The sequence below is a fragment of the Lynx canadensis genome, chromosome B1 (assembly GCF_007474595.2).
Source record: "Lynx canadensis isolate LIC74 chromosome B1, mLynCan4.pri.v2, whole genome shotgun sequence".
In the NCBI taxonomy this organism is placed as follows: Eukaryota; Metazoa; Chordata; class Mammalia; order Carnivora; family Felidae; genus Lynx; species Lynx canadensis.
Window position 1 is genome coordinate 201367561 of NC_044306.2, and position 22050 is coordinate 201389610.

A 22050-nucleotide genomic window follows, 5' to 3' on the forward strand; every position below is an offset into this window, starting at 1 on the left:
GGCAGGATCCTGGGTGAGGACACACTGCGGCCGATGGGCTGCTTGTCCTCGAGTGGGAGAGAAAGACAATGACTGATACACAAGCGAGCGTGCGTGTGCGTGTGTGTACGTGTGTGTGAGAGTGAGATTTCACGTAGCGATAGGTGTTATTTAGAAAAATAAAACAGGTGCGGGGATGGGGTGACAGGGCCACGGGGGTGGGGCCAGGTTGGAAAGGCGGCCAGGAGGGGGTGTAGGAGAGGGGCTGCCGTGGGCTGGGCGGCTTGGACTCAGGCTCACCTGGGGCCTGAGAATCTCCTCCCAGGGCACCTCCCGAGTCCACCTCACTCTCAGGCCAGCCAGGGGCTCGCTGGAGTCGCCAGTTTGTCACAGCCCTGACCATGTGACGAGGCTATCTTGTTCCTGCGGTGGCCTGGGTGCCAGTGAGGGGCACGCTGTGTCTTCTCTGGTTCACCTCTGGATCTCTGGTCCTCAGCCCAGGGCCCAGTACGGCAAGGTCCTCGGGTGAATGAGTGAACAGGTGAGTGAATGAATGGGCTGTGTCCCTCAAGCTCCCCAGGGACGGCTGAGATGGGAGGTGACAGCTTTGGAGCTGCAGTGGGGGTGGGTGAACACTAAGTGTTCCTTCTGATGCAAATGCAGTATGAGCATGTGCCCGCGTGTGCTTGCGTGTGCCCACGTGTGCACGTGTGAGTGTATGTGTGTATGAGTGAGGGGGTGTGCAAGTATGCACATGTGCTGGTGTATGAGTGTGTGTGCACATGAATGTGGGTGTGTACGACTATATACGTGTGCATGCATGTACATGTGTGTGCCTGCGTGTGCATGCATGTGTAAGAGTGTGTGCATATGTGCGAGTGTATGGAGTGCATGTGCACGTATACATACGTGCGAGTGTATGGGTGTGTGTGCACATGAATGTGGGTGTGTACAACTATGTGTGTGTGCGTGCATGTACATGTGTGTGCCTGCGTGTGCATGCATGTGTGTAAGAGTATGTGCATATGTGCGAATGTATGGAGTGCGTGTGCACATATGCACATGTGCAAGTGTATGGGTGTGTGCATGAATGTGGGTGTGTGCAAGTATATGTGTGTGCATGCGTGTGTGTAAGAGAGTGTATGCATATATGCGATGTATGGGTGTGTGTGCACGAGTGTGGGTGTGTGCAAGTATATTCATGTGCATGCGTGTATAAGAGTATGTGCACATCGGCATATGCGTGGGTATATGAATGGGGGTGTGTACAACTATATGTGTGTGTGCATGCATTTACATGTGTGTGCCTGCGTGTACATGCATGTGTAAGAGTGTGTGCATATGTGCGAGTGTATGGGTGTGTGTGTGCACGAGCGTGGGTGTGTGCAAGTATATGCATGTGTGTGCGTGCATGCGTGTATGAGTATGTGCACACAGGCATATGTGTGGGTATATGAATGTGGGTGTGTACCAGTATATGCATGTGCCTACGTGTGCATGTGCGAGCATGGGTGTGTGAGTGTTCATGTGAGTGGGGCACGCGAGTGTGCATGTGTGTGCATGAGTGTGGGTGTGTGCCACATTGGCGCACCTGTCTGCCTGGTTCTGGGCCATTCTTGTGTCGCCGGCTCTGTGCCCGAGCTTCTAGGCTCTCGGCCTGGGAGGTGATGTCCGTGTGCCCGGGCCTCTTAGGGGGCCCTCCGCCTTGCACATCTCCCCATGTGTCAGCTATTCTGGATCAGCTCCTAATCTTCCCTTCCCTCAAAGCACAGCTACCGTCTGCCTCGGGGACCCCTGGACTCTCTCACGTCACACCTGCTGCTGGAGAAGGTCAGAGCGCCACTGGCCTCGCAAAGTCTTGGATCTCAGTCCACTTCCCCTCCTTCTGGCCACACTGTTTCCTCCCGTCGGACTTGGGCTACATCAGGGCTCCAGCCATTCACTGCCACCCCCAAACCATATTTCAAAGCCACTGAAAGCCTCTCCTTAAAGGAGAGGAAGAGTGAAAATAAATATGCCCTGAAGGTTTGGGTGTCTCATGAATAAAACATTCCCCGCCTTCCAACACTTCCAGAAGCCACAGTCTAGTCAAGGTGAGAGGCAGGAGGGCCGTCACATAAACACTAAGGACAGAACACTGTGGATACAGAAGGCTGGAGTGCGCAGAAGGATGATTTACAGAGGAGAAGGCGAACAGGGTTTTAAAGGATGAATAGGAGTACGCCAAATCAACAAGGTAGAGAAAGGCCTCCCTGTGCGTCTGTCACAGCACTGACCACCAGTGTGGGGTGACTCCATGTGCCTGACACCCAGGGACCTAGCACAGGGCCAAGGACAGAGTAGTCCGTTAGTAAATAACAGCGCCAGCCTCCAGCATGAGTGGCAGGGATCGCGTCAAGAGGTGCACAGGGCTGGGCGGCTTGGGTGACATGGGAGGACACACGGAAGAGGTGAGTCGAGGAAAGACCCAAATGCCCTCGTTCCTTCTCCTTTCTCCCCCAGCCTCAAGGGACGGCTAAGGGCCATCTGGGGACGTGAGTGAAATACAGAGCAAAGTCTCAGATGCTGAGAGGGAAATAAACCCGATTCCCGTGGGCCCCCGGCTCTGCCGCAAATGCCAGGCCCATCAAGAGGTGATAATTGTATCCTTCCCACCAGATGAAACCCTCATACACTTTCGTGGGGCTGGGGGGTGGGGCGGGGGACACCGTCACTCCCATTAGTCAATGTTGAAGCTAATTGGCCTCCTGACTTTCTCAGAATTTATTTGCACAATTTGCGAGTCATTTAGAGGCCAGTATGTTTAAATATTTATTTCTCCATCTCGGGAACAACACTGATTACCGTTCCATATTTAACGACAATTTGCCGGACACCTAGGGAGCGCGTATGCTAAGCTGTTTCAGAGAAGGTGAGTCACCGCCCCCATTTTGCGGACAAGGAGACTGAGGCACACAGCCCAGGGCCCTGCCTACAGCCACCTGACCAGCATCGAGTAGACCTGGAGTGGCTGGGGAGCCCGCGGGAGGCGCTAACACCCCCACGCCAGGCCTCGCCACTGTCCTCCTGGAGCGGACAGCTGTCGTTGTGAATTGTGTCCTCCTCACCCAGGAGGACAGGCAGCTCGGATGATGTGACCCAGCCTTTCCACATTGGCTAGAACATGGAACCTGCACGGGACTCAGGCCGCTTGCTCTGAGCCCGGCCTATCCCAGGAGCAAGGGACACCAACTCAGACCCAATCCCTCCCTTAGGCTCTTTGTTTCACTGAGGCCTCCCAGTGCCTAGAGCAGGGCTGGGCACATAGTAGGTGCTTCCAAGTGTGTGATGAATGAATAAACCCAAATTAGCCGTGCACCAGCATCGCCTTCAACAAACGTGAACAAAGCACCCACTCACTATGTTCCAGGCTCAGTTCTAGAAGCCAGGGACAGCCGAGATGGCCTCAGCAGGCTTCCTGCCCCCCTGGAGAAGGACAGGGGCAGACTTTCACGGAGTCCTCCAGCAGGACACCATTAACCATTCCCGTGGCTCTCCCACGAGGTGGGGGTCTCATTCCCGCTTCACGGAGGAGACCGGGAGGCCTATCTTGGAGCCCGACTTCCCTGGGTTTGGATTCAGCTCTCATTTCATCTGTAAAACGGGGCTGATAATCATGTGCCCACGTTCTAGGACTGAGTCATTACAGGCAGAGTGCCCGGAAGACACAGCGCTCGCCACGGAAGTGCTTATTCTCATTCCAGATCAGCAGTCGGAGGCTCGTGGAGGCGGAGAGCCTTGCCCAGGGGCGCACCGCCAGGAGGTGGCCGAGGCAGGATTGGAACCCAGATCCTGGGACTCCCCTACCCTTTCTGCCATGTCTCACACCCCTCCCCGGAAGAAAGAGGAGCTCTTTTGCCTTTTAAGCATGTGGGGACAGGAGGTGGCCTCAGCAAGGCCCTGCATCTTAACCTCCCCGGCCTCTTTTAAGACAACTGCATTGGGTCGAGCCTCCATACCGGCTGTGGAGAACCGTGCCTTCCAGGCTTCCCTCGGTCCCTCGACAAAGGGCTTGGGATCCGCACAAAGCTCCCCTCCCAGGTTCTCCTCTCCTGGCTCTGCCACTCATTCGGCGCAGCGGCTTTGGGGGAGTTGCTGCCTCTCTCTGGGCCTCAGTTTCCCCCTCGGTGTAGCAAGGGGTTCTAGAACTTGCTCTGCACCCACAGCTGCAGTTCACAAGCGCTTCCTGGACATGCATCACTCCCGCCTCATCCGCACAACACTTCCGGGAGAAACATGACCATCCCAGCTCTGTTGGTGGGGAAACGGAGGCTTCCAGCAGGGAGAAAGCCCGCAGCCACCCCACGAGTAAGCAGCCCAGCCAGGACCTGAACCCGGCTCTGGCAAAAAATCTCAAAGGCCCTCCGAGTCCTAAAATCCTCCCCGTTTAACAACAGAAGCATGCGCCGCTTCCCGTTTGCTGGAACCTTCCGTGGTCCACATCTCACCTGCAGCGACGTCACCGTGGACAGGTCTTTAAGCTTCCCTTCTTCATCTTTTAGGTTATATCCCTCGGGCCTCTTATCTCGTTCCGTAATCTTCCATAACTTGATAGTTTTATCTTTAAAAACAAAGCAAATGAAACGGGATACGTGATGAACACCAGCACAGGGAACGGGCCACGAGGTAGGGGAGCGCTGATCCGGGAATCACCTGACCGGGGTCCTGCTCTCGGACAGGCAGGTTCTTTCTCCTGTGTACCCATGCGCTGAACACGGCCGTGAACGGGGTATCTGTCCTCGATCTCTGCCCCCTCACAACTGATCCCAAGGGACAACTCCCGGGTCAAAAGGGAAGGCACCTCTGAGGGCAGCCGGCCAAGTCTAAAGCCACGTCCAGACAGAGCATACCACTGCAGTTTCTCATTTTTTAGGCTCCGCAGCGGCAGACAAAGGAGGGTGACCCACATTTCTGAGCAGCACCCTGCCCATCCAGAGGGCAGGTTCCCAGTGGCCTCACTTCTCTGAAATCCTGCCACGAATATCAGGAAGGTCACGTAGTAGCTGTGATGCTTCCTTTTATATGTCAACGTGGCGAAGCCAGGCTACCCTGGTATCTGGTCAAACGTAGGTGCGTGTTGCTCTGAAGGTTTTTGGGTTTTTTTTTTTTTTGGATGGAATTAACATTTAAACCTATAGAGGAAAGCAGGCTGGCCTCCATTGTGTGGGTGGGCCTCATCTAATCAGGTGAAGGCCGTAAAGGACAAAAGACTGACCTCCTCTGAGGAAGAGGGAATTCTGCCAGCAGATGGCCTTCGGACTCGAGCGGCCACGTTAGCTCTTCCCTGGGTCTCCAGCCTTCCAGCCAGCCCTGCACATTGTGGATCTGCCGGCCCCCACAATCACGTGCGACAACCCCTCAAAGTAAGCCTCTTTCTATGTATCTATATCTACATGTTACATCCGTCCACACGCCTCGGTCCCGTTTCTCTGCAGAACGCCAGCCACTTCTGTGCCTCAAACACACACCGTCAGGCTCAGGAGAACGAAGAGGGAGACGACTGAGATGACTAAACCCTTGATATGTACCCAAAGACATGCGTTAGCAAAGGGAGCAGCTGGGATTTAAACCCGGGAGGTGGGGGGGTGGTGAGCAGCTCTGAGAGTGGGAGGGTAGGGAGCTTCTAAAGCTGCCTTCCCTCCAGAAGGGCAGGAGGAGAATGACGCACCCTGTTCCCACGGGTAGAGGGTAACCGTGCGTGCGGCGCAGGAGCTCCGGCCCTGCTCTAAACCCACTGTGGCCTCACATCACTCCGTCCTCCCAGGGCCCCCGCGAGGCAGGCACACCCATCACAGTTCAGATGGGGAAGTGGCAGGACCAGGATGTGAACCACATTAGGGTCTCCCGTCCTTGGGGAGGTCCACGCTGCCTCTGCTCCAGTGCTGGCTGAACATGACCCCGTGCCAGGCACCCCTGAGGGGGTCTCAGATCGTGCACGTGGCACAGTGAAGGACGAGGACAGCGGGAGCTCCTGGAGGGCAGGCCTGGGGCAGGGAGGGGCCGGGACCGACCGCAGGAGGGACCCCAGGCTCAGCCGAGACGTCAGCGAGGGCTCAGTGGAAGGTGACACCCAGTGGAGGTCTCCGGGATAAGGATGGATGGTAGGGCTGGGTGGCCAGGCGAGGGGCAGGGAGGGCAGCCTTTGGGCACAAGGCTGGGTCGGTGGGGTTGAGTCTGGGCCATTTCAAGGATGCCTTAGCAGCCGCACCGAGTCTGGGCTCTGATGGAGGAGACGGGTGGTGTCGCCTTGTGAGGCTCACGCACACTGCAGCAGGACTGGCTGGTCTCAGGGTGCTGGGGGGGGGGTCATCACCTCCCATCACCCTCACCACAACACAAGGGAGGGAGCTGCATGCACCCTGCTGCCCAGGTGGGGAAACCGAGGCTCAGGGAAGCAAGGAGTCTGGCCAGGAAGCCGGGGGCCTGGGGGCGCACGCGTTCTCCCTGGGGCAGAAGGGTCAGGTGGCCAGCCAGGCTCCTAAATCCGTGCCCGTCCTGCAGCCCACCCCACCCCCAAGAGTGGCAGCCGCACTCTTGCAGAAGACCTAAGCTTGCCTCCTTCACTGGGACTATCGAGCTCCCCCCAGGCCCCCCGAAAAAAAGTAATCACGGAGCCATTCCTGACTCAGCTGCTTGGAATAGTGGGAACGAGCCTCATGCCCAGCCACGGGAAAAGGCTAAGACACAGCGGGGTCACCGCAGGGAATTCACGCGCTGCTCAAAATATGATTTTGGGGTTCTCGGGACCTGGGAAAATGCTCACAACCTAAGCGAGGTGGGAAAGAGCACTTGACGGCCCAGGGCGGGCCCAGGCGGGCGGCCCCTCACCGTTCGTGGACAGCAGGGAGTGGGCGGCATTCTGCTGCGGAAGCCACTTAATCTTGTTGATTTTCTCCTCTATCTCCAGACTCTTGAGATAGTCAAACTCCGGCTCGTGGCTCTGGAAGGTGCTGTAGACGTCATACTCGCCCTGGCTGTGAGGCGCATTTTTACTCTGCAAGAAAACCCAGACGAGGACACCTGAGCTCCAGAATGGCAGGGGTGGGGTGGGAGCAGCCCCCCAGGCAGGGGTGAGGGACGCACTGACCAAACCCTCAGAGAGCCCGACTGCCAGGCGGCCCGTGTCCAGCAGAGCTCGCAGGCCCGATGCCAGGGTCAAAGGAAACCAAGCCCTGTCTCCTTCTCTGTCCAATAAGTAAAACCAGCAGCAACCGGGCTACCTCATCGCATTTGATGAACACCTACTACGTGCGGGGTACTGAGCTAAGTGCTTCTCACTCCTCGTCTTGTTCTAGCCTCACGGCCCCTCTGCGGTGGGCACCGTGAGTCTCCCCATTTTACAGGTGGGAAAGCGGAGGCTTGGAGATGAGCTGACCACCCCCGCCCAAGGCCATGTGTCCACTAGGTGCTGTCACCCGTGCCTCTGAGGTCTGACACCAAGGCCAAGGCTCTGGCCTGCACCTCCAGTCTGAGTGTCCAACTCAGGAGGCCTGACCTGAGGAATGAACGTGCTCTGGAACAGATACTACACTGTGGCAGAATATCCCGCAATGCCGGTCACGTCCCCGCGACTTTCCTCGGCAGGCCCACCCCGGTTTAGGCAGCGAGTTCCCAACACGGACCCTCGAGGTAGATCCCTCAACACAGTGCGGTGGGGAATCCATTGCGGGCAGAGGGACAACTGTCCCAGCAGACGATTTCAGTTTATGTGACAACATGAAGCTTCTACCAGAAGTATAACCTGCCTGGGAGCAAAGCGGAGACATTCCACCACGCGCGATTTCAAGATTCCTGTTCGCTTTCTCCAAAAGCATCTACTGCTATGTTTCCACACCTGTCCTGCTTCCGGAAAGCTTTCAAGTTCCCCTGGATGCCTGGCTAACTCCCTTTCTGTCCCGTGAGCGCTGCCCACAACGAAGGTCAGCGGGACCAGGATAAAGAAAACCATTAACAGGAGAAAAATTCAGAGTTGAGAAACTTGCATCTTGCGATTTAATTTCTTTCTGCAAAAAGGAGCTTTGCGATCCCCGGCCGGCTACCCTGGTCCCCGTGAAATCAGCACGCTCCGGCCACGGTGCACGGGTGACCGATTTTCAGCTGTCCACTCTCTGGCTATGTGTCCTTGCTAAGCTATTTCACACCCTCTGAGCTCCGGTCTCCCCATCTGTGAAATGAGACCACTAATGGCCCCTGATTGTGCCACTGGGGCTGTCGTGAGGAGGCTGACGGGGGTGAGCACGGTGAAGTCTGACCTCAATCAGGTCCGGAACTGGATGGAGCAGGGTTGCGTCTGCAACATCTCCCTCCTCCCCTCTCTCCTTCTCAATCGCCCCTCCTCCTCTTCTCTTTCTCCTCTCCCTTCCCCCTCCCCTCCCCGACCCCCTCGGTTTTCACCATCCTGTCTTCAGCATCTAATCCCTGCACGGGTTTGGTGTGTGGGATGCCACCCTCCCCCCTCCCACCCCTTGGAGGCAGGCTGGCGTCTTGATTTCAATCCCTGGTCTTTGCTCACTGGCTGGGCGACTTCTCCAAGTGTCCTCGTCTGTAAAATGGGTGTCGGTCCCCACCCTCTGGGGTGGGCAGTGGAGAGGAAATGAGAAACGTCCTTAAAGAGCATAGCAAGGGGACTGCACACAGTAGGTACTCAACAAGTGGGGGCCTTTTTATCATGAGGCTTCTTTCAGTGGTTCAGAAACAGTACCCCCCCCACCCCCCACCCCCCACCCCCCACCCCCCACCCCCCACCCCGGGTAGGCTGATCCAGGCCACTCCGGTCTTACCCGGAATTCTGCTGGACAACAAACCTCACCAGGGCGAGGCCTGGGGCTGAGCCTCATCGCCAACCCCCGCCTGACCCCTGCAGAAAACCCAGTCCTCCTGTCCCCCCACCTCTGGCTGGGACAGCGCCGGCTCACCCAGGCACAGGGCAGTAATCTCAGCCTTATGCCAGGACAAGAGCCCGTCCTGAGTGCCTCTCGGGGATCCCGGGCAGAATGAGCAAGGGCCCGCGTTGGGTGTAGCCCCCCTCCCGCCACCACCAGGTCCGGCCGCACCTCTGGCTCCCGCTGGAAGATGACGACCCGGCCACCCTTGTCGCCTGTGGCCAGCAGCTCTCCGGTGTGGTTGAACTCAACAGTAGAGATGATATCAGCTGTGGGGGGGAGAGACAGGAAGGCGTGGCTCGTTAGGACCCCAGGACTGTGCAGGTCCACAGAACTAGGACCCACCCGCACAGAACGCACCCCTGGGCTGTGCCACCATCTGGAAGCAGGAGCCCGAGGGTCAGGTGCCCTGACGAGGGGCCAGTGGTCCCCCTGTCCCCTCCCCGCTGGCTGCAGGACCCGTCCGTGGGCTTTACTCTGTCCCCCTCGTGCTTCCAGAGGCAGTTTGGGGGTTTCACGTGCTGGCCGGGAGACCGGGCTACAAATTGGACACTAGCCCTACTCTGGGGGCCCCTGGGACCAACTGTGGTCAGCCCTGCCCCGCATGAGCCCCCCCCCCATCAGTGGGACCCCCTTAAGCTTCACATTCCTGGCCCGGACTCTGCAGGCACCAGAATCTCTGATCCGGCTTTAGCACGGTGGACCTACTTTCCGACAAACCACAGCTATGATCACAGCCCCTGCCCGGTTCTCCCACAGCTGCCAGAGTGTGCCCGAAACCCTCCGCGGGTCCACAAAACCAGACGCTGTTCCCTCCCGAAGCCTCCCTCTGCAGCCTCCCTCTCAGGTGGTGGCAGCTCCATACCCCCCAGCCCCGGTCGGGCCCCAGCCTTGGGAGTCTCTGTGACCCCTTTCTCTCTGCCCCTCTCCCCTGCCCCGTCCAGTCCTACTGGCTCGGCCTTTGCAATACACCCAGTCTCCACCCACATCTCCCCACCTCTCGCCCCCGCAAGATTCTGACAGCCCGCGAAAGGACCTCTTGGCTTCGTCCCTGCTCCCGCTATAAGCTAGCCCCAGCACAGCAAGAGGGGGCCCACCCGAAACCCATCTGACCTCAGGGTAAAAAGCAAAGGTCTCAGAGTGGTCTAAAGCCTGAGTGGTCTCTGGTCCTCAGAGGCAGACCGCATCGGAAGCCCAAATAGTCACTCCCCTCCTGCACCCGCACAGAACTTGGTGTTGCCTTCCCCCTGAGGGCTGGGCAAGCCCCAGCCAGACCCCTCCCAGACCCCCTCCCTCCCGGACTCTGGGCTTGGCCGTGTGATCTCCTTTGGCCTATGGGACACCAGCAGACAAGCCACCATCCAGAACCCCTCCCGCTTCCAGAAGGACCTGCCTGCGCTAGCCCAAGGTCCCAGGAGGAGGGGGAGGGACGCAGCAGAGTCAGCCCCTAGGAGGGCCCCTGCCTCCCCACTTACCCAGCCCAACCCAGCCTAGTTCAGCAGATCTGCAGATGCGCCAGGAAAAAAAAAAAAAATGTTTGTTGTTACGTCTTGTTTTTCACTCAGTAAAAGGTAACACCTCTCCCCCCCCCCACCCACCTCATCTCCCCTCCTGCCCACCTCCCTCTTCCACTCACACGGGGCTCCTTGCTGCTTCTCAAAAGCACCGGCCACCTCTTACTCAAGACCTCAAGTGATTTTTGCATTTCTATTCAATAAACGCCCTTTGCTTTTCCAACCGGTGCCTTTTAGAGGCGCTTGCGGCCTGCAATGGCCACCGGAGCCATAGGTAAATGCCGGCTTTGACAGCAAAAGAAAAGAGAAGAGAAAAGGTGGTTTCGAAGCGGGATGATGGGCTGGACATTTTCATCGATCAAGATAAAGGCACATTTCATTGAACTTAGAAAGACAAGACAAGACAGCGAGAGCGGCTGTACGGGAACATGTAAATGCCTGCGGAGCCCGGAGCTGGGAAAGGGCCGGGCCCTCCGTGGGGCAGCCAGCCCCGAACCCCGACCAGCGGAACCAGAGCCCTCAGAGCTGGGTTCCCGCTACGTCGTATCAGCAGCCCCTAAGGGGCAAAGAGCAGGGTACGAAATTGTGCATAAAGTGTTTTTAATTATATAGACCAATGATCACAGCCGTGCTAAATGCCAAACACACCGGGCAGAGGAAAGAGAAGCCGAAGAACGATTCCCCACCACGATGGCACAGGGCGCTTTGGGATGGTTGAAATAAAGTATTTTTGTTTCTCTTTCCACGTTTCTACATTTTCTCAATTTTCTGTAATGGATGTGTATTTTTAATAGTTTTCTTGGGGTATAAGCGATACATAAAAATGGACATATTTCATGTATCCAAGTTGATGAGTTTGGACATATGCATAATTTATATTATTTTCATGACGGAAGAATAACAATGCTATTAAATTAAAACGCCAACGTGACCACCGGTGCCCAGAGCGAACGCAGTCCTTAAATGCTGGGCGGTTTCCACAGTAACAGACGCTAACATCTGCAGGCAATTTACAATTTATGTGTCACTTTCACATCCACTGCCTCCTTTGAGACTCATGCCAGCCCCTGAGGGGGACACAACTATTCTTTCCATTGGCAGCCGGAGACGTGGAGGCGCCTGCTTGGGGACAACCTCCCGAGCTGCTCACGGGCCAGTCTGAAGTCCTGGGTTGGAGTCTGGGCTCCAGCGTCTTGGCTGTGTGGCCTTGGGTTGGTCACGCCACTTCTCTGAGCCTCAGTGTTTTGGCTATAATAGCGTCTGCCCGGGATTGGAAGCTCCAGTGGGACTACGGGGTGTGAGGGTCCAGGAGGAAGGATCGCGACTCTGAGCGAGGATGAGTTACTAAAATTTACTGCACGGAGAAACGAAAGTTCCTTCTCGGCCTTGCTTCTGGCCTCCACCCACTTTGCCGTGGCCAGCCCAGAAGTGTGCGGGATGAATGGCGGCTCAACTTCATTGTGCGGATTTGGGGATCCCGACCTCCAGCCCCACTAGTCCCATCGCACAAACACTTACGGAGCAAGCAGACCATGGCACCGCTCCCTCAGGCCTCAGGTTGGTGGGTGTTTCACATCTATTTATTGCTACAGGAAGTATCTTCTAGGGGTTGCCATAGGCAAGGTTACTTCCCCTGAGAGCTGGAAAATCTTATCAATAAAACCTTGAAATCAGAAAGTCTCTCATCTTGGAATGTTTGACACATATCCAGTCCCAATACCACCTCCTCCAGGAAGCCCTCCTGGAGACCACCCCTGCACCCCAGTTCAGCGGTCTCTCCTACAACTACAGTCTCATGCTCACTGTGGGTCCTTCATTGAATATGGACCCCTTCCTACATGGGGGTGGTCCCTGTCCAGGTTGCCTCTCACCTTGACCACAGAAGGGAACCCAGCAGTGTGGTCAATAATATGAACTCACGTTCTTAAAGTGCTTGTTTTCCAGGCACTGTTCTAAATCTCTCCATAGAAGTTTTTGCTTCTGGAAATAGCTGGCGGCTCCTATTGGATCAACTCTCTCACCAATAGCGACGATAAAACCTCAACAGATGAAACAACAAAACACAACTGCCTGAGGCATTGGAGGGAACCAAGTACAGGTGGAACCTGCAGAAAAATCAGCAATTGAAACTCACTGGATAAGTTTCCTATTTTCATGGCTGAGGACAGGCCCCAGTCTGTGCCATGGGGCTACTGAAACTCAGACATAAAGTCCTACTCTTAAGGCTCAATAAATCAGAAGGCAGGGACTGGGGAAATCCTAGCAGCTGGAAAGTGAGGGAGTAAATTCTGGAAAGGAGGGTGACTGAGGAAGTCCCCAAATGCAGCATATAAACTCTGCCCAAATCTTTGGCTACAAAACACACATGCGTATGACAGATTCCAAGCAACCCAGCGATGGCTAAAAGAAGTGACCTGAGGCTGTGCTATTGTCCATCACCCCGGAGATGGGGTTTACAGTTGAGTTCAACCAAGTTAACTGCTCGCAAACACAAAATAAAACAAAAAAAATGCTCTTTGGAGGGACATAAAAAACATCTCGAATCTCTACAATGTCATCATTCACAACGCCCAGGACAGAATCCAAAATTATATGAAGACATACAAAGAAATACGAACGCATCACCCATACTTAATATAAAAATGATTCATGGAAACTGGCCATGAAATGCCCCGGATGTTGGAACTGGCAAATGAAAAAATTAAAGTAGGTATTATAACTATGCTCAAAGGATGCAAAGGAAAATTTGCTCCCGCTGACTGAGAAGAAAGGACATTTCAACAGAGAAATAGAAACTATTTTATTTTATTTTTTTGAGGGTGCTATTTTTTTTAATTTTTTTTGAATGTTTATTTTTTGAGGGGGGAGAGGCAGAGAGAGAGAGAGGCAGGGGGGTGGGGCCAGAGGATCCGAAGCTGGCTCTGCTGACACCAAAGTGCCTGATGTGGGCCTCCAACTCACAAACGGTAAGATTGTGGCCAAAGGTGGAGGTTCAACCAACTGAGCCACCCAGGCACACTGAGACTATTTTTTAAATAACCAAATGAACATCCTAGAACTGCAAAGATACAGTGTCTGAAACAGAAGACCACTGAATTGCTTAACAGAAAATCTGAGGTGACAGTAGACTTACTACACTTGAAGATACCTCAATATGAATTACTCAAAGTAAAGAGAGAGAAAATAAATTAAAAAAAAAAAAAAAAAGAACAGATCTTCTGGGATCTGCAGGTCAATGTCAAATGTCTAACACACACGTAGTTGCGATTCCAGAAGGAGAGGAGAGAGAGATAATAGAGTAGGAGAAAGACTTCAAGGAACAACGGCTGAAAAAAATCCCCCATACGGGAAAAGGCACCAGCGACACATTTCGGAAGCTCAGTTACCTCCAGAGAGGATAAATACAAAGAAAGCCACACCTAACTGTTGAACGACTGAGGACCAAATTAGTGATAGAATTTTGTAAGTGGCTGGAAGAAAACCATGTCACATTCAGACGCATCAGGCCTCCAATGACTGACGATTTCTCATCAGAAAGGATGCAGTCCAGAAGACGTTCAAAGGGCTGAATGAGAATTCAAAAGCCGGTGAACGCAGAATTCTGTATCCAGTGGACGTACTCCTCAAGAACGAAAAGCAAACGAAGACATTTCAGTTAAGGCCTTCCAGGGGCCAGAAATCCAATCTCAGAACAGTCCTACTATCCTATCATCATTCTCTCTTTACAGATAAGCGACCTTGGTCACCGAGAGGCAAGGAGCTTGCCCAAGGTCACATATGCAGCAGGGCCTGTGCAGTGTGTCCCTGCACCCACACCACAGGGTCTCACAGTGCCACTCAGCCATTGAGTGAGGGCTGCCAAGCCGCCTGACAAGCCAGTGGTGGCTCCGAGTCACCCTGTCACGGGTGAAGAAAAATCCCACGAAAGCCCATGCTGCCTTTCCACTTGAGAGGTCGCCTCTTCCTTCTCCTTCGGCTCCTCCAAAGGCAAGGCTGGAAGCGGCAGCTTGGGCCACGGCACCAGGAGACACCTGTCACCTCCCTGGAAATGGCCACCATGCAGTGCCAGCAGGGGAAGCCCAGAGCCGCCCGGTCCGGGGAGCCAGAAAGCCACGCTGTGGCCCAGTATGGGCTTAGGGAGAATCAGAGGTGGTGTTGGATGTGACCAGCCAAGTGACAAGGTCCACATTGGGAACTGGAGCCCCCCCCCAAATATGTTGAAGTCCTAACCTCCTGTGACTGTGACCTTATTGGGGTCATCTTTGCAGATGATCGAGTTGAGATGAGGTCATACTGGACTACGGTGGGCCCTAAATCCAATGACTGGTGTCCTACCAAGAAGCCTATGTGATTTCACAGGGACACACACACACATACAGGGAGAAGGCCATATGACAACAGGGCAGAGACTGGAGAGACTCATCCGGAGGCCAAGAAACATGGGAAAGTGCCGGCCACCACCAGAAGCTGGGGGACAGGTTCCTCCCTGGAGGCTTCAGGGGGGGCACGGTCCTGCCGATGCTTTGCTTTCAGTCTTCCAGCCTCCAGACGGCGAGAGAAGGGATCTCTGTTGTTTTAGGCCACTGAGCTCGTGGCCCTTTGTCTCGGCCGCCACAACTGACACCGAGGGAGAACAGAGCTAACACAAGAGGCCACACACACGCCAGCCCTGGAGGACACGGGCTGCACCCCGGGTTGTGGCTCCGGCTGGTGCCACGTGGGGGCAGGAGCCCGCGGATCTCCAGGGTATCTGCTGTGACTGTCGCCAGAGGAAGATACTCCAGTCGAGCCCTGGTGTGTACTAGCTGTGTGACCTCACCCAAATCACTCACCCTCTCTGAGCCCCGGTTGCCACAACTGTCATCCCTGTCTGGCCACAGTTCTCCTAGGGTTTATGTGAAAATCAAATGATTCTGTGGCCTGGAAAGTTCCCTGGAAACTCTGGCAGAAGCCTACACACCTGCAGGGGAGCTTAAGATGCTGGTCGGGGCGGCGGGGGCGGGGGCTGGGGTGGGGGGGGACTCCTGCCCTGCTCGTCCATCACCGCCCGTCACCGTAAGTGCCGTCGACACCATTAATGACCCATCAGATGTCGGGGCTCGCGGCAGAGGGGAGGCCTCAGAAAGCCCAGCCCGATCCTTCTGATGGGAGCAATGCCTTTAATTAGCATCGTCAGAGGCGTCAGGCTGATGAGGACGGAGGTGTGGGCAGAAAGAGGAGGGAAGAGGCGCCCGCCTACCGCAGAAGGAAGCTCAGTGAGAGGAAGGAGGCCAGGCAGCGGGGCAGGGACAGGGACAGGGTGAGCCTGGGACAGCCCTGGGTGAGCGGGCTTCCCCAGCACCTTCTCTGGGTTCCCCTGGGAGGGGTGACTTTGCAGCCCCTCCCCTCCCGAGGTAGAGCCTACTTTCCCACCCTTGGCCCTGCACGGCCTGTGACCTGCTTTGGCCAAAAGAATGGGGTGGGCACGACAGGTGCTGGCTCCAAGCCCGGGCCTCACGAGGCCACGCAGCGCCTGCTCTCTGGGACCCCTGTGCCACCACGAACCCCCAGGCCAGCCTGCTGGAGGACGAGAGGCATGTGCGGCAGGGATGAGCCACTGCAGTGGAGGCCACACCGGGCCAGTCTACAGCCAGCCGGTCCCCAAAAATGACACAGCCCACCAGGACCAGCAGAGGCACCTTCCCGACCACAACTACCACGAGTGTGTGAGTGAGCACAGCCTAAGAACACCCACTAGACCTGCAGACTCAGGAGCAAAAATAAAGGCTTCTTGTTTGAAGCCACTGAGTTCTGGGGATGTTTGTTACACAGCAGGGGCTGACTGGGACGGGGGTTGCCAGGCAGAGCCGCGTCACGGCCTCTTTAAAATGAAGAACAGCCACCCACCCAGCTCTGCTCCGCAGATCACCTGTTTTTGGAGGCGGCACGGTCACTTAAAAGGGAAGACTTTCCCGATCAGAAAAAGTTAAAAGGGGAGATTTTCCCGAGCAGAAAAAGCTCTCCACAACAGCCTAGGTTTTCAGGCAGGCACACGCTCCCTCCCCCACCAAGGGGCCTCGTCTACACAGTGCTCTGCCGACAGTGCCGTCCCTTCCGGGTTCACCCAGACAACTCTGATGGTTCTCCAGGTCTCGGCCCAAATGTCCCATCTCTGGGGAGGCCCCTGAGCCCTCCATGCTGACACCTGGTTCCTTCAGGTCACGGTGGCCTGTGACGGCCCTTGGGGTGGGAGGCAGCAAGTCCCATCCCCTGAGACTCAGTTTCCTCCCTTGGAAAACAGGGATAATGTCATAGGACTCACAGAGGCCCCATATGACAGGGATCAGGACAGCGAAGGCAGCAGGAGCTCTGAGAACCTGGACAGTGTGTGGCCCTGAGAACCAGCTCTAGGACCTGACCCCTTGGACCAGGACAGGCCACGGTGATAGTAAACCCTCTTGGAACTTGCGGGAGGTGTTCTAGCACTTCACGCACAGAACTAAATCCTCTTAGCTCCCCCAAGTTGCTGGAGTGATGCCATTGTTCCCATTGTACAGATGAAGAAATCGAGGCACAGAGAGGATTAATAACTTGCCAAAAGCTGCCCATCTGGTGTGTGCAGAGCTGGGACTTACTCCCAGGCAGGCTGGCTCTAGAGTCCTTGAACTTGGCCCCAGGCCTGATACTTTCTCAAGATGTTTAAAGGGGTCAAAAATGGGAGTGGGGGTTGGCGAAGACATTTCCTGGGAAAAAGCAGGTGCTGAGGGGAGGGTCCCCAGGGTCCCCACCCACACCTTCCCTCCCAAGCCTAGTGTGACCTTCGCAGAGCTCCAGAGTATGCTTCCTGAGGGCAGCGGACCCAGACCCAAGACTGGGAAAGCCGGGTGTCGGGGTCTGGCTATGCTGGGGACACAATGGCCTATGCCCGTGTGACTCCGGGGGACAGGAGAGAGCTGGCATCGGTCATCTTAGTCCTGTCTGCTGGCTTCCCAGAAGGGCAAGGACAATGCAGGAGCAGAGGACCACTGCAGCCAGGGCCCAGGAAAGCCACCAGATGTATAGCTGTGACTGCCTGGGTCAAGGGTTGCATGAGACGTTTGGCAGGAAACTTCCAGAACACCCAGGAAAGGACCCACAAGAGAACCAGACAGCGCATCCACCTGCTAGGTCCACCTAGAGTGGAAAAAGCCACCAGAAGTAGGAGGTGGCCCATCCCCCTGGTGGCCCTCCCAGCAGGCAGGGGTTGGGGGCAGCAGGCAGAAGCCGGGAGACCCAGCCCCTACCCACTGTCGGCCTCCGGCACCAGCAGGCTGCTGTGGGGGCAAAGAAGGGAAAATGCCAACTCTGGGTCAGCTTCTGGACCATCACCTGGGACCGGACAGTCACTGCTGCGTATATGACAACAGACTACTTATGAGGGTAACCATCCAAGCATGGACCCATCCAAGGCCTCGTCCAGGGCAGGGAAGATGACTCCCTAAGGTCTGATGAAAGGGCGGGCACACCACCGCAGAGTGGCTGAGCTCCCCTCGCACACCTGCGCTCATGTGGGAGCAAGCACCCGGCTCCCCGGGTGGGGGAGGGGGGGTCCTGGCACCAACTGGGAGCTACGATCACGCTGTGGCTGAATTTCAAGTCCTGCTGCAGAAACCCAGCCCCCGTCCCAGAGCAGGTCTGTGAGAAGTTCCCTTCTGCGGCCTGAACGTGGTGCGGGGGTTGGGGGAGCAGCTCCCAGCCTGTGGGCAGAAGCCACGTGGGGCAAGCTGGACCCTGTGGCCGGGCCGGGCGGGTCTGCTCGGAAGGTGCTCGGCTCACGGGGCTGGAGGAAAATGCAAAGGGCCTGGGGGGGGGGGGGGGTTGGGGAGGGCCTTGTGCAAGGGTCCCAGCCGCCACCACCTCCCACCCATGCAGCCCGGAGGCCCAGGACCCCAGGTTCTGCCTGCCGGGGACCAAAGCTCACACATAGGGCAGGAAGGGGGCGCCCGGCCCCAGTTGCCCACAGGTGGGAGACAGGGCCGGCCCTGCTGCCTCTTGGAGTCACACAGGAGCTACAGTCCCACCCCACACCTGGGATTCAGTCACCACCCTCTAAAATCACACCCCCTCCTGGGCAGAGGGGGTGGGGGTGGGGACTACACGGGACCAAGAGCCCCAAGAGTATCCCTCCCCAGAGCTAGCCTGATAAAAGAAAAGCATGCCCACACAGGAGACCCAAGGGATGACGAGGAGTGTAAACATTTAAACTGGGCTGAGTACGAATGAATTTTAAAGGTTGAAAAATCATTCCATTCTCCCAGCACCTGCCCCAAGAGCTCCAGGTTAAACGGGATATTGCCACCAGGAATTGTGGCCCCCAAATGTGCCTGCTGCTCGGTGGTCAGCCAGCCAGAGCCGGGACTCTGGGAACATGGGGCTCGAATAACGCCCTTGGGAGAGAGGGGGACCGAGGGAGGCCCGGGGGGAGGCGCTGGGCCGGTGTCGTTATGTCCTCACAGCATAGCTACTCCACGGGGCAGTCACTGTCTACAGGTGGGAGATCTGAATTCAGACCCCACTCTTACGACCTCTCTGAGTCCATCTGATCACCTGGGAAACAAAGATAACCACACGCACCCTCCAAGATGGTTGGAAGGCTGAGCTGCCCATCACTTAGCACGGGGGAGGCACTCAGTTAATCCGTCTACCGCTCATTTATTCACTCGAAAGAATGTTAGCTAATGGGGAGAGTTATTAAGTTATTGTTTAAAGGGGAAACGTTGGCTAGGGTTTGAGGTCTGTAAGGTGGGCTGCTGGATAAAAGACTGCCCCAAAAGTAGAGTTTCTGTTTGGGATGGTGAGAAAGTTCTAGAAATGGAAAAGTGGGGATGGCTGCACAACACCATAAATGTACTTAATGCCACTGAATTGCACGCTTAAAAACGGCTAACATGGTAAATTTTATCTCGGGTCTATTTTACAATACGAAATTTAACTTTAGGGGCACCTGGGTGGCCCAGTCAGTTAAGTGTCCAACTTCAACTCAGGTCATGATCTCTCAGTCTGTGAGTCTGAGCCCGCATCGGGCTCTGTGCTGACCGCTCAGAGCCTGGCGCCTGCTTCGGATTCTGTGTCTCCCTCTCTCTCTGCCCCTCCCCCACTCACACTCTGTTTCTCTCTCTCAAAAATAAATAACCATTAAAAAATATTAGAAAATAAAAATAAAAAATAAAGAACTTAATTTAATTTTTAAAAAGAACAGTAATTGAGCGCCTACTGTATCCCAAGCACGGTTGCATACACAGGGAACTCCGCAGTGTGCACTCCCCGCAGGAAGCTCACTCTCTAGTAAAGGACACGAATAAGCAAGTTTTCATAGAAATCTAGATTATTTTTCCGGGGAGGGGGTAAGAGCTATGATGCAAAATAAAAGTAAAGGGGATGGAAGAGGAGGTGCTGTTTTAGTCGGGTAGGTCAGGGAAGACTTCCTGGAGGAGGGGCATTTGAGCAGAGACCCGAAGGAAGCCAGAGAGGCAGCCACACAGATATCCGGGAGAGCAGCACGTGCAAAGGCCCTGAGAGGCGGGAGTCAGCTTGGTCTGTTGCAGGTCAGCAAGGAGGCAGCATGTGCATGAAGGTAAAAGGGGCAGGACGTGAGCTGGGGTGGGGGGGGGGGCGCAGGGACTTGGAATTTGACTCCAAGTGACAGCAGAAACTGCGGAGGGAGCTCGGGCTGGGGCACCGCGATCTGACAGGGGTTAATCACTACTGCTCCTCCTATGTGTGGCTCTCACTCAGGGAGACCAGCTCTTCCAGGGGCGGGCAGAGCCCCTTCCCTGCAGGGCGCAGGCCGGGCCACCTGAGCGGCTCTCAGGAAAGGGTGGAGTAGCGGGGATGGCGGGAGCCTGCTTCACCCCTGCGGCTCACTTGCTCACTTGTCTGGTTCCGCGCTGGTTCCACAGCTATTAGGGGATGTGTTGGCATCACAATGATTTTGGTGCTGCTGCTCTCATCTCAGCATCCGTTGTAAAAACGGAGACGGAACTCACAGAACACGAAGTTCACGCTTCAAACTGCACGTTTCAGTGGTTTTTAGTGGATCCGCTGTGTTGTGCGACCATCACCGCTGCCTAATTCCAGAACATTCCCGTGACCCCGCAGAGAGCCCCCGTACCTGTCCGCGGCCATTCCTCACTCCCTGCCAACCACTCACCTGTCTTCTGACTCTGCGGCCTTGCCTCTTTGGGACCCTTCCTGTGACTGGGATCACGCAGTGTGTGGCCTTCTGTGTCTGGCTTCTCTCGCCTGGCATGGGGTCAAGGTCCCCGCCCACGTGTGGCCTTGGGTCCTTTCTCAGCCGAGTAAGACTCTCCTGTGACGGTGATGCTCCTCAGGAGAGGCGCCAGCAGGCTTGAGTGGGGGTTGGGAGCCTGTGAATGGCCCTGCCCCCCGGGACCCCTGACCCACGGCGGCACCCACCTCTGCCAGCTGTGAGCCAGAGTGAGGGCGGTGCTGCCTTCCCGTGGGTGCCCCCCGAGGGGCAGGGTCCAGGGAGGGCGGGGGCTGTGGCTGCCGGCTCCTCCCTGCCAGGTCAGACGGGCCCCTGCTGGGTAGCCGCTGGCCTGGGGGACTGCGAGGCAGATGGGCTTGGGGAAGGTGGGCGGGGGGCAGCTGTGGATTTGCCTGTGGTCAGCAGGGCCCGGTCAGGCGGCGGGGTTCGATTCCAGGCCAGGTCAGATTGTGCTCAGAGCGGGGGCGACTCCCCAGATCTGACTCCAGCAGAGCCCCCAGGCACCGCCCCTCAATCACACAGACCCCCCGCGGGCCCCGAAGGTGGCCAGGTGGCCTGGGGCCAGCAGCTGGCCTCGGGACAGGGTCAAGGTGAAAGGGACTCAGAGAACACCACCCACTCCCTGCCCGTTTCCTCACAGCACAAGCTCCTGGAAAAGCCCACGGCACGGTCACCTGGGCGGCTCCCCTACAGATGAAGACTCCTAGGGCCCTGCCCTGACCCAGGGGATCAGATCCTGGGTGCCTGGAATCCGTTTTGACAGGTTCTCCTGTGGCGTGCCCCAACATTTGAGAGCACCGGCGAAGCACTGGGAGGTTTGGGAGCAGGAGTCCCACTTCCCTGGGGCTGCCTGAGCCTCGGTTTCCCGATCTCTAAAGTGGGTACAATGCTATTATCTCAGGGTTGGCTGTGAGGACTTGAGGCAACATATACAAAAGTGCGTGGCAGAAACAATCAACTGCTCAAAGGCCGTTCACTGCAATCAGCGGTACGCTGTTGTTCTACGCGCAAACCGACAGAACTATCTGGAAACTGAAAGAGAGCGCAGAGGGGAAGAATTTCTACACGACACGGAGGGGGGCTGAGGTGTGGTGAATTTGCTGTTGGGGGACCTGGTTATGAACCCCACCTTCTCCTGGCTGTCATCTCGCCCCTCTGAGCCTCAGTTGCCCCATCTGTGCCATGGTCGTGTTAAGAGCCGCCCACGCTGGAGGGCTCTGGAAACGGCAATGTGCTTTCCGGGGGCCAGGATGACAAGCCGCGGTGGGAGAGGACGAGGGGGGCCTGACGCAGACCCAGACTGACCGCTACTGCCCGGCCGGGCTGGCTGGCCAGGGTCCTCCCACGCCTGGGGCCCACGGGTCCCGGCCTCTCTGCTCAGGCTGGCAGC

The 22050-nt window shown here is 56.3% G+C and overlaps 1 protein-coding gene across 2 annotated transcripts in view; it reads right to left on the reverse strand.

Moving 5' to 3' along the window:
- The window catches only part of PPP2R2C (protein phosphatase 2 regulatory subunit Bgamma), a 128491-nt gene that overhangs the window by 43049 nt on the left and 63392 nt on the right, over positions 1-22050 (reverse strand). For both annotated transcript variants that reach the window (XM_030314243.1, XM_030314244.1), the window contains exons 2-4: positions 9072-9169; positions 6847-7012; positions 4467-4579 (exon numbers count right to left, since the gene is read on the reverse strand). In XM_030314243.1, the coding sequence (XP_030170103.1) occupies positions 4467-4579; positions 6847-7012; positions 9072-9169 (377 nt within the window). The remainder of the gene's footprint in view (positions 1-4466; positions 4580-6846; positions 7013-9071; positions 9170-22050) is intronic.